The 12,898-nt window shown below is 47.9% G+C and overlaps 1 protein-coding gene across 1 annotated transcript in view; it reads left to right on the top strand.

Annotated features, from left to right (window-relative positions):
* Positions 1 to 12,898, top strand: part of Klhl6 (kelch like family member 6) — a 67,787-nt gene that overhangs the window by 47,430 nt on the left and 7,459 nt on the right. The window contains exons 3-4 of the mRNA XM_063261117.1: positions 3,577 to 4,026; positions 9,159 to 9,396. Coding sequence (XP_063117187.1) covers positions 3,577 to 4,026; positions 9,159 to 9,396 — 688 coding nt within the window. The remainder of the gene's footprint in view (positions 1 to 3,576; positions 4,027 to 9,158; positions 9,397 to 12,898) is intronic.

The following is a 12,898-nucleotide window of genomic DNA, read 5'->3' as shown; positions in this document are numbered from 1 at the left end:
AGGGGGAGATTGAGATAAAACAGGACATAACAATATAACAATAGAGGTCACAGCATGACTGTTTCAACAACCTAGTACTTCACCACCTTATAACCTGACTTAATAGTAGTTACCATAGTGTCTTTTTCCTTGAAATATTTGGATAAAACTTCATATACTCTAGCTTCAAATATTTTCATATCAAGAAGCCCAGAATAAAGCCTTTCTAATTAATGAGTGAAAACTTTATAAGGCTTTAAGGCCACCTAATGGGGAATCATGATTACCACATATTTTTATATATTTGAATCATTACTTACATTAGGGAAACTATTCGGTATTCATACATGCGAGATTGATTTATTTCACTTATGAGTATGGTCTCAAGTTGCGCCCATTTATTGATAAATATCTCAATGTGATCCTTCTTTATAGCTGAATAATACTCCATTGTATAGAAATACCACAACTTTTTTATCCATTCCTCAGTTGATGGGCACTTGGGTTGTTTCCAAGATCTGGCGATTACAAATTGTGCTGCTATAAACATAGGTGCACATATATCACTGTGGTATGATGCTTTCAGTTCTTCTGGGAATATGCCTAGAAGTGGAATAGCTGGAATAAATGGGATTTCCAGTCCCAACTTTTTGAGAAATCTCCAGACAGATCTCCACAAAGGCTGTACCAGTCTACACTCACACCAGCAGTGCAGGAGAGTTCCTTTTTCCCCACAGCCTCTCCAGCATTTGCTGTCGGTTTTCTTGATCCTGGCCATTCTTTCAGGAGTGAGATGGTATCTCAGTGTGGTTTTAATTTGCATTTCTCTAATGACCAATGATGATGAGCATTTTTTCATGTATTTATTTGCCATTTGCATTTCTTCATCTGAGAATTGCATATTCATCTCAGATGCCCATTTTTGGATTGGATCTTTGAATTTCGGAGGTCTGAGTTTCTTTAATTCTTTATATGTTTTAGACAAGAGGCCCTTGTCTGAGAGAGAGTTCACTAAAATCTTTTCCCAGTTTGTGGGTTTTCTTTTCACTATGCTGGAGATTTCTTTTGACATGCAGAAACTTTTTAATAAGAAGTGGTCCCAGTTATTGATTCTGGGAAGTATTTCCCGTGCGGTTTGAGTCCTGTTCATGAATTCTTTACCTACTCCTATGGAGAGACAGGGTTTGATCGATGTCTTCCCCAAAGGCCAGAGAGGACTCTGGAGACAGCTTCTGAGGGCTCAGTGACGCCTGGCCTCGGTTGTATATTTTTATTCTCTGAACTGAAAATCTGCAAACAACTCCACAGGTGTCAGGGTTCTCACTTTCAACCGTCTGCACAGTTGCTGAAGCGAGGAGCCGGGCTGCAGGTGGTTAGAGCTGCAGACAAGGAGGACCTGAGGTTGAAGCCAGGCTTGCTCCATTTTAGCACTGACCCCGGGGAATGTGTCCTAAGGGACGGGGAGAAGGCAGCTGTGCACTGACGTGAGAAGATCCTATTTCACGGTGGGGATCGATGCAGAAAGCTTGCATTGTGTGCCTGTAGGATGCTTTGGAGCGAAGGCTGAGCCCCAGTCAGCTTGATCCAGTCCAAGACCAGTCCTGCCTGTCACCTTCCCCCTTAGGTTCCCTGTGTCCTCACCTCCTGTCACCAGAGCCTCTCTTCTGCCTACTGTCTCACCCATCCTGTCGCCAAAATCAGAAGTTGTTATCTCTCTGTGTACCAGCATCCTAGGACATGTCTTGTCCTTTGCATTCCAGGTCCTCTGTGGACATGGACAGGGACAGTGTTGCCCCAGGAACATTGCCCTTAAGAAACCGGCCTGCAGCACCAGGGCCGTCTCTTCAGCCTCCCCCTTCCTCTGACCAATGCAAGCACACTGAGCCCTGGACCCTGCGGGGCCTGGTGCAGAAGGAGAGGAGACAGGAGACGGGGCTTCTCCAGCGCTGAGCTCTGGGGGCAACAGTGTGAACGAACGATGCTGTGCCTGAGATGCCGCCTCTGGAGAGTGGCTTTGACTAACACAGTGGACCTGAAAGTGCTCTGTAATCTGCAAAATGCTCTCTGAGCACAAGGGATGCAAACGCTTATGAGCGTGACAATAATATAAAAGTGGGTTGTGGGAGCTGATCGATTACTTTAGAAATTAATTTTTTAACTCCAAAAGTGATGCTAATCCAGTTTAGAGGCTTCATAAATAAATGAAGTACATAAATTAGTAAAGATGGAAGAACGCTTAGGATCTAACTGGAGAGTGTGGCGCTGTGTATTACCACGTGTATATAGTGAATTCCCTTCCATTTCCGTGGGACCATTTTCTGTGCAAAGACGGTGGTTCCTTTGGTGACAGATTTTGCCATATGATTCACTCTGGCTGGTTAAGGGTGAAAGGCAGTGACAAGGAGCCACCTCTGAAACTTTCAGGTCCTGTGTGTGGCACTTCTGTCTTCCATCCCCTCTGCCACAAGGCCGGGACATCTCAGGTTAGGGCTTTTCCTTCCTTCTGGGTCCAGGAATGCGGAGTCCACGAAGGACACGGAATGTGAGTGTGGATGTGTGTTCTCTGCTGTGAGCCCCTGTGATGCAGAGGTCGTTTCTGACTGCAGAGAGATCTGCCCTAAGGTGCTGAGATAGCGACTGTTCACATTTTGGTACATACCCTTCCACCTTTTCTTCAGTGTATTTTTTTCTTCATAAAAATAGGCTTGTAGTGTACATTTGACTTTCCTCGTTTCATCTGTAACCATTTCAGTGTACATATTTAAAAGGTAAGAATTCTCCTTAAATGTAACAATATCATTAATGACACCTAAAATTAATGATAACTCTCCATATCACTGAATAAGACCATTATAAACATTTTTCTGACATTTTGTTGTTTAAATCAGGGCTCCAAATAAGGGCCATTTTCCATATTTTGCAGTAGGTTGATAATGTCTCTTTACTCCCTGTCTCTGTCTCTTGTTTGTATGTTGCTGACATCGAAACCTAAGACCTGGCACAGGCCATCCAAGTGCTGTACCCCTGAGCTCTACCCCAGTCCTTTGAGCTCATCTTTAGGCTCTTTTCCTTCTGCCTCTATTTTTCCCTTGGAATGCATTTATTGAAGACAGTAAATCAGTTGTCCTGTGACAGTTTCTCACAGTCTGGATTTTGCAGGTTGTATTTTTAAAGAGTCATTTAATTAACGTGCTCCAATTTTCCTTGTTTTTCCTCGAAGCTGCTGAGCAAATCTACAAGCTTGAGCTGGGAGCGTGGATCCCTGGTAGCTCACTTGCCTGGCACGTTCAGTGTCCTGGGTTCAATCTTTATCCCGTAGAATAAAAAATAAATAAACCCAGAGGCTGAGTCAGATTCAGCGCAGAGATTTTTGAAAGCTCAATACCTTATGAACATTTTCCACATTATTCTTCTTCTATAGCATGCTTTTTTCCCCCTGATTTTAGAACTGCCAACTGCATGAATGTATCATTTATTTCACGAGTGCTGGGCATTCAGATTGTTTCTGGTTTTACACGACTACGCACAGCTCAGTGACAAACGTCACTGTGGTCTCATCACTCTCGGGCCTGATTTGCCTCTGTTCTTTCCTTCTAGTTCCTGCGGATGGTGGACGCATGTGCCAGCTTCCTCACGGAAGCCTTGAACCCGGAAAACTGCGTGGGCATCCTCAGGCTGGCGGACACGCACTCCCTGGACTCCCTCAAGAAGCAGGTTCAGAGCTACATCATTCAGAACTTTGTGCAGATCCTGAACTCTGAGGAGTTCCTCGAGCTGCCCGTGGACACCCTCTACCACATCCTGAAGAGTGATGACCTGTATGTGACGGAGGAGGCTCAGGTGTTCGAGACAGTGATGAGCTGGGTGAGGCACAGACAGTCGGAACGGCTCTGCCTGCTCCCCTGCGTCCTGGAGAACGTGCGCCTGCCGCTGCTGGACCAGTGGTACTTTGTGGACACGGTGGAGGCTGATCCTCTCATCAGGCAGTGCCCCGAGGTCTTCTCGCTGCTCCAGGAAGCCAGGCTGTACCACCTTTCTGGCAATGAGGTGGGTCAGCAGGGTGAAGGGTCAGCCAGGGACTCTCAGGGATGCATGGGAAGCTGGTTCATGCATCCGTGGGGAGTTTAGTGGATGGGGCTACCCTGTTCAGACCAGGAGTCGGGCAGTTTCAGAGCCCTGGGTTCCTGGTGTGGAAAGTGGGGGTGACACCACATCCTCGGCAGATGCTGAGAGGCTTTGGTGAGCTACAGAAAGTGCCCAGCACCGTGCCTGGCACATTCTACCTCTTCCCAATTGTGTGAGGATAGGAGATCAGTAAGGGACAACGCTGTACCTACGGGGCTGTGTCCTGTCTGGTCACCATCCCACAGGGTCCTGCTTCCTTTGTTCACTGTTCTGCTGAAACCTCCTGTCGCTTAGGTGCTCTGACAGCATCTTGGTCCAGACTCCTATTATGTCCTTCCTGGTTCAAAACCCTCTCCTGCTCTCAGGCTGGGTTCCCCCAATTCATTCATAGGAGGATGATCTGAAACTCAGGTGTGAGCATTTGCCCCTCCCCCATGCTCTCCTTCTTCCCTGCCCTCCCTCCCTGCCTGAGCTCCCCCAGCCTGGCCTCCTGGTGGTTTACCTCCTGCCCACTTCCCCCAGAGTCACCTCCTGTATAGGACTTGCTCTTCCAGCTTCCAGGCCACTCGAATGCTTCTTTCTGCTTCCTCCAGCTAACTTCCACTCCTGCTTCAAAACCTGGTTCAAGTGGAAGCCGAGGACGCTGATCCGAGCCCCCCCCCCCATTGGCATCAGTGTTACAAACTTCTCCCTAAAGATATTGAAATACATTGTGCTTTTGTTTTCGGAAAGAAATACCCAACTCGGACTGTGCAGCAGATATGATGCTAGCCAGCCTGGCTTAGTTCGTTTTGTGTTACAATAACAAAATACCAGAGGCCGAGTAATTTAGAAAGGGTGGGTAACTTATAAAGAGGTTTATTTGACTCATGACTCTGGTGTCCAGAGAGCCAAAGACCTTCTGACTATGTCATGACATAGCAGAGAAGCAGAAAAGGAAATTGGCTGTGTGCGGAGGGGCCAAGTCTGTGTGTGTGGGGGGTGTAGGTGTGTGGGTGTAGGTGTGTGGATGTGGTGCTTTACAATTCTAACCCACAAACTCAAACCATATTCAAAGCGTAGCACACTATGGGAGCCCTCTCTGTTTTACTTGATTTTAGTGTTTCACAGACAATGGGCTGCTAAGTGGTGCATGCTGGGTAGGCAGCTCACTCGGCACTGGGTACCAGAGCCTGCAGACCACGGCACACAGGTCTCTGTCCCTGCAGCAGCTCCTGCTGCAGAATGCAGGGCACACAGTACAAGACACAGACCGGGAGCACTGGTACTTCAACACCGCGAGCGTGCTGGCTGTATTTACTTCTGCTTCCTGTGTTCTAAGTCCCTGAGAGGCAGGTGACAAAGGCTTTCCTTTGACATGGAAAGTCCCTGCTCTGTCTTCTGCAAAATTCCTGCAGTAAAATGTCTTTTACATTTTCAAGACTTTAATCTTGCTCAGCCTCCTCTGTGACTGACAGAACCATTTGGGAATCAGATAAGGTAATGGGGAAATGTGTGAGAAACAGCGTCTGGTACATGACACGCACCCCTCAAGCGGACATTGGTATGGTTCTCGCCCAGTTCTTTTGGAGTCTCTTGGTCTCCCACCACTGAACACATTCTTTCCTTGGGACTAAAATCTTCTCCCCGCTCGGATGACAGTGGGTTTCTTCTTGATGAAGTAGCCTGGGTGGAGAGGGTGCTCCGCAAATGTCCTTTCCTCCTCAACCTTCTCCTGTGCTAACCCTTAGCTCTCCTTGTCCAACCTCGCCTCTTTACCCATGTCCCGTCCTCCAAACTGGTGAGAAACTTGAGAATTTTAAAAACAAATGTCAGGCTGCGTTGGGCGTAGGAATGGAAGCTGGATCTTCATTGGAAGAGGTCTTTTGGGGGTGGTGATAGGGGGGCTTTATTTAATCCAGCCCAAGATTCCAGGGACTGACTTGGTCTGGAAGAAAGGCACTTTGACAAGTGTGGTGTGGGGCGATGGGGCAGAGGAGATGGGGTGGCTTTGCTGAAGTGATACAGTCACTTCCGTTTAGTCCCCAATACAGACGCGGTAGACACTGGACAGTTAGAAAGGTGCCACTGCCCACTCAGAATTTCACAAGCTGAAAATGAATGGGCTAGACCTGATTGTCACTTGCAAAGTGTTGGCAAACGCTTCTGTATGTGTGAAACATTTCTGACTTCCAGTTGGTGTTTGTCGTGCCTCTGGGGTTGCCACCGTGCCAGGTGTGGCTGGATTTATACTACAGTAATCACGCCACCACTCAACAGGATTAGGTTTCAAGCTGAGTTACCTGACCATTCTTAGTATCCTAACCAATGCCCTCCGCTGGATGATCATGCTAGTTATGAATCACTGTGTAACAAGCTGACCCACAATGAACAACATTGGGGGGGGGGTGAAGCTCCAGGGTATTGTGCTTGCCTAGCACGCACAAGGCCCCAGGTTCAATTCCCAGCCACACACACACGCACCTGCATACACAGAGGCACACACAGAGGCCAAACAAACATTTACATGTTTCGAGTGTCAGAAATCTGGGTGTGCTCAGAGGATGATTCTGGCTCAAGGGCTCTTCTCAAGCTGCAGCAGCCTTGAAGTTTAAAGGAGGTTGAAGGACCCACTTTAAGCTCACCCATAGGATTGTCCTCAAACATCTGCTCCTCGATAGCTATTGGTCAGATGCCTGGGTCTCATGCCACATGGGCATCACCATAGCAACTGGCTTCCCCCAGAGCAAGTGATCTACAGATGAGAGAGCAACCAAGATGGGAGCTGGGGTGATTTTTTGTTTGTTTGTTTGTACCAAGGATCAGACTGACAAGCTTATGCTTTCCAGGCAGGCGCTGTACCACTGAGCTCTATCCCTAGCCTCCATGCAACATTCTTTTACTGAGAGTGCATTAGAGAAAAAGGGCTGCCCCTGCCATCAGGTACTGGCTAGTAAATTACAAGGCTGTATGACGAGTCCAGATAGGCAAATTCAGTTACAGGAACATGCGTGGAAAGTCAGGAATGGCTTCCTGAGACAGGACAGAATTCATAGTGGCTTAGAGTGTGAGACACATGGGAAATGGAAGATGGGGGTTCAGGCAGCAGGCAGGAACCAGGAACTCCCGGGGGCAGCGGAATATTTGGCAGGCAGGACCATGGAACAAACGGCAGCCCTGGTGTTGAGAGGTCAGATTGTGGCTGGTCCTGGCCGCTCTTATCCTCGTTGCCCAGCCAGCCATCGGGGCAGGGAACAGGCATAGTGAGGAAGCGGGGGCCGCAGAGAGGAGACCGAGGCCTGGACCAGCCAAGTGAGGGTCACAGCACAAGGGCACCGGTTCTGGAAGGTTGGTTGCTGTCCTCTAAGTACAGGCCTGCAGCACCTCAGTCCCCTCTGAGAGGGGACCAGATCGGTGCTGCCGATTGTACCATAGTAGTGGGGGGAAGGAGTTTGAGGGACAGGGCCCGATGACAGCAGAGTGGCGAAGTTGTCTTTGGCATCAGCTCGTTGCTCAGGTGCCCGTTCTGCCAGCATGGTGCTATCTAGCATCTCCGAGTTCCCCAGGTCACCCCCGTCATGCTCAGCCCTCATGGCCTTTCTGCCGCTGGTGGCCCCAGGCTCAGCCCATTGTTGTTGTGGCCTTCTGGTCACAGACTGGCTGGTGGTGGTGATGGGATACCTGTGATCCTGGCATTTTGGGAGGCTGAGGCAGGAGGATTGAGAGTTTGAGCCCCATCAGTTTCACTGGTAGGGGTTGTGCTGAGGTGTCCCCCAAAGCCTCATGCAGTTGTGGGTGGGGAGTTTTCAGAGGTGGCTGGATCTAGAGTGTGTGATGCTGGGGTCCAGGGTGTGTGGTTACTGAATTAGTCCACTGACTGGTTTGGCATAGTTCTGGGTAGGATTAAGGATGCCCACCCTGGCCTGAGTATTACACACCCTCAGGGCGGGATAAAATGTAAGGGACAGAAAGAGGCTTGCTTGTTGCTTTTGCCTGCCTATTCTTCGATCCCCCTCTGCCTTGCCTCCCTGCCTGGAGCCAGCCAACTATGAACTGAAACCTCTACCAACAGACTGTGATCTACCCTAGACCTTTCCTCCTTCAACTTTGGGTACTGGGTATTTTGTCACAGAAACAAGAAAAGTAACAGAGACATTGAGCATCGGTATGAGGTCAGCCTAGCTCTGCAGGAAGAATGTGGTGCTCTGGCAAACTGGGAGGTGGGCTCTGCCTCTCTATCCCCATCGGCACCTGCAGAGCCCTCCCTATACTGCCCCAGTGATGGGCAGAACCAGGGGTGGCAGCTCTTTCTTTTCTAGCCCCCACTCCTGCTCTGCCCAGGTCTGTCTGGCGTAGGGGTGTCCCTATGCCTGGTGTCCCCCTCATGACCTAACAAACGCTCACAGTGATCAGATGACATGGACACCATGACAGCGTTTCACAGAGGCCATGGAACGCTGGCACGTCTGGCTTCTAAGCCTCTGCCCTCTGCCCTCTGAGCTCCATTCTAACGGTGTAGATTTCTTCAGTTGTTCAAGGTCCCACAGGGTCACAGACGGTGCTGAGTTCAGTCCCCAGCTGCACCCTGATTCCTTCTGGTTCTTTTAAGTTTCCAAAGACTCTGTGTGGTCACTCTCATGAGTTTTTCTTTCAGAAGAAGGTTGATGAGCAGCACAGTCTGAGATATCAGGAAGAAACTGGAACCAGGGGGAGAAATAGCCCAGAGTGAAATTCCAGGATGTAAGGCTTCAGTCCTGGGTGGGAGGGAAGAGACAGGAAGTGCATCCCCACACCTCGTCTTCTGGATAAAAACAGCAGACAACATTCACTGAGGGCTTGCCATACACCGGGCCCTAGGCCAAGCACACTGCTTATGTTGTTCCATTTAATCCTCACCCCAAACCTATGAAGTATTAATACAAACCCCGAATTATACACATGGGGAAACTGACACTCTGGGACGCGAAGCCCCCATGGCTGTCCTGTGGCAGATTTGCTCTGCGGGCTCCCTAGGCCGAGCTCTGCACCCTCAGGTCACCATGGCTCCATGTCCCCGCCCCCCCGTTGATTTCCAGATCATTTCAGAGCGCACCAAGCCCAGGATGCACGAGTTCCAGTCCGAGGTGTTCATGATCATCGGCGGCTGCACTAAGGACGAACGATTTGTGGCAGAGGTAACCTGCCTGGACCCCCTGCGGCGCAGCCGCCTGGAGGTGGCCAAGCTCCCCCTGACCGAGCATGAGCTGGACAGTGAGAATAAGAAGTGGGTGGAGTTTGCATGCGTGACATTAAAAAATGAGGTCTACATCTCAGGTAAGCAGGAGTCGTGGGAAGGCGAAGCCAGTCCCCCAGGGGGGCACCACACGTTTTCCCGAGCCAGGTAGTGGAACAGACTGTGAGATGGCAGTGTCCCAGCCTTGACCGTGTCAGATGTGATCTGACCCCCACCACACACACACACTTGGATGAATCTCTGATAACTTTTCACTGTTTGTACTCCCACCAGCTCTATGAGGCGGGGTATTTTTAAGGCAGGAGAACACTGAGGCTCAGAGAGGTTCTAGAACATAGCAAGGGTCACTCTCTGGTGGGCAATGGGCAGAGTCTAACCCAGATAGGAGCCTAAATCTCAGGCTCCGCCCTCATCTCCAAAGCCACCTGGCTCTTTCTGGAACCCCAGACAGGAGGCAGCACCCCTTCCCCACTCCTGGAGGCTTCCACCAATCAGAACTCGCCACCTGGGCAGTCTTGTAGAAATATTTGTAATTCTGATAGAAGAGTTAACAACAAGAGAGAATAGAACATAAAATGTGGCAGTTTCTCTGCATTATACATCAGTGTTTTAATTCTTTATGAAATAGTTTTGTTTTAGGGCAAGTATGCCGTAACTAACAAATACTCTTGGCGATTCAACAGAGCGGTATGGGGCTGGGGCTGGCGTAGAGGGTCCCTCTGCTTCAGCAAAGCTTTCAGGGACCCTAATCCTCAAGTCTAGGGACACTGCCATTTCCCACATGTGGCCTGCCTTTAGGGAAGAGACAGAAACCGAGCAAGTCGAGAGGCGATTTCAGCTCATAAAAGCTGTTTGTGGGGTGCACTGGTGCATACCTATAATCCTAGCACTGGGGAGGCTGAGGCAGGAGGATCACCACAAGTTCAAGGCCAGTCTGGGCTCCATAGATAGTGGGACCCTGTCAGGAAAAGAAAAAAAAAAAAAAGGAAAAACAAAACCAGAAACTAAACAAACAAAAACCCTCAGCCTGGAAAGGCTGCACTGACCTTGTTCACAAAGAGTGGCAGAAACCAGCCACCCACCCGTCCCCTCCCCGCATACAGGTAGGTCAGGAAATGGGGTTCACCTGGGCACTCAGGAGGGAAAGCAGTTTGTGATCATGTTTGGTCTTTGCCACATAAGTAGCACGTGGGACTCTACAACTCATTCTTCCCCTTTTAAATTTATCATTCAGGTTTTTTTTAGTGGTATAAACAGTGCATAAAAAGCATGCTTGCCACGCGCAATTAAATCAAGAGAATCTTGTACTTCAGTTAACAGAGTAATTTGGGGCTCATTCTATGTTGGTGCAATGGACATAGGCACGAAGTGATATACTGCACGGCCACAGTTTAATGTCCCTCTTTCCCAGCACGACCGCTCCTTTTTATCAGCTCTCAGGCATCCTGGTGAAGAGTGAGCAGAGGTACTTTTTCCTTTTTTATTCCCTTGAAATCAAATTATGGAACAAGCCATTCTTACGCCCTCCTGCTTTGTGTACTTGTGCCACTCTTTGGAAAGGTGCTGGGTGTGGTCGTAAGGTAGGGGAATTGGGAATTTTTATATATATTGCCAAATTGTCCCCCAAAACAATTGTACCAATTTACAGTTCTACCTGGCATGAATGACAGTGCTATTATTTTTTTCCTTTTTTTTAATTTTGAAGAGGGAAAAAACCCAGAAAAGTCAAGAAACAAAACAAACGTAAAAAACAACAACAAAAACAAAACAACAACAACAATGGCTATATGGGTTCTGAAAATAAGATGATGGGAATTTAACAATGGTTGTATAACTGCACATTGTTATCTTCAAAATAGTTGCTCAGGTTCCCAGACACAGGAATAAAACAAAACAGTAAAATGGAACAAAACTTTGGATTTCGAAAGCAAGGTAGGAGATCCCCCACCGTCGGCACAGTGCACACTTCCATCCTCCAAACAGAAGCCCAGACCACCAGCCCCAGGCTGCAGAGTCAATCAAACAGCACAAGCACCAGCTATTCCTTCACCTCAGCTGCTATCATCTCACCCGAGTCCTCTGCACCAGCCAGTTGCTTTGGAGTGGGGTGGAGGCGGGGACGCCCTCTGGTTCCCGGCCGCGCACCAGCTGGCTCACAGGCAGGAGCGGTCCATCTTGTTGCTGTGTCTCTTCTGGATTCCCGTGGCGGAGCCTGGCTCATGGGAAGGTGTGGTTTGTCCAACAATGCTATTATTATTTACATTTTAAAAATTATTTTCTACTGGTGCTGTATATGTGTGCAGTACACAAGGTTCACCTTCCTCGTGGGGAATTTCTGCAGGCACAGAACACATCTGTTCCTTCTCCCTCTGGCCACACAAGGAGTGTAACTATGAGGGACCTCAAACATGTACAGAAAAAGGAAAGGGCCATTTAAATTTGTAATAGGCTAAGCGTTTACATTTACACCACCAGGTCCTCAGTGAGGCTGAGCATAGTTTCATATGATAACTAGATAATTGTATTTTTTTAAATGACCTGTTCCTACCCTTGGGCTACTTCTCTGGTGTTTGTTTCTTCAGATTTTTTTTAGAGCTTTTGTTATATGTCCTTTGCTTTTTATGTTGCAAATGCTTTTTCTCTCAGATTCTGGTTGTATTTTAACTTTGACTTATATTTCTATTGGCATTTTCTTTCCTATATGATTCTGAGTTTCATGTCACGCTTTGAAAATCACTTACCTCCCCATGGTCATGAAGGTTGTGACCGATCTATTGTTCAGTAAATTTTATAGCACCTACATTTGGATTTTATTCTAAATGTAATGTGAAAAAGCACCTAATTCAGTTTTCCCCAAGTGAATAGCAATTGTTCTAAATAACATGTATTTAATGGTTGCTTTGTATTTTAATCTATCTCTATAATCTTAATGTTTTAACTGATCAATTTGCCTAATCTTATGCACATACCATACTGTTTCATTATAATAGCTCTTTGGCTCATTTTAATATTGAATACAGAAAGCCTACTTCTTCATTCTTGGTTTTGGAAACTTTCTTAGTTTCCAAATAAGCATATACCACTGTTTCCCCTGAGCATATACCACTTTCTAGTATGTGCAGACTTGGGTTTGATATACCACACACACATATACACACAAACACAAGGCAAACAATTTTTTGAAAGGCAGCCTTTAAATTGGTTTTCAGGGAGCTAATTATAGTAACTATCTTTGGTTTTGTTTTTTGTTTTCTGTCCTTTGGAGACAGGGTCTTGCTGTGCAGTTCAGGCTGGCCTTAAGCTCACTTTGTAGCCCAGGCTGGCCTCGAACTTGCAGTGATACTTCTGCTTCCGCCTCCCAAATGCAAGGATTATGGGTGTGCACCACCACACCTGGTGGGGATGGTAACTATTTTGATCTAGGGGTGTAGTTCAGGGTTAGACCGCTTGCCTAGTGTGCATGAGACCCTAGCTAGGTTCCATCTCAGCGCTGCTAAATAAGATAGTAAATAAATGTTTTTCCAGATGTACTTGTCCCAGTAGGACTTCTCTTGTCAAGGCCCCCAAAAAGGCCCTGGAGGC

This window comes from Cavia porcellus, unplaced genomic scaffold (assembly GCF_034190915.1).
Source record: "Cavia porcellus strain 051 isolate PalLab524CR breed Dunkin Hartley unplaced genomic scaffold, mCavPor4.1 scaffold_14, whole genome shotgun sequence".
Classification (NCBI taxonomy): Eukaryota; Metazoa; Chordata; class Mammalia; order Rodentia; family Caviidae; genus Cavia; species Cavia porcellus.
This window is presented reverse-complemented; position numbering and strand designations above follow the sequence as displayed.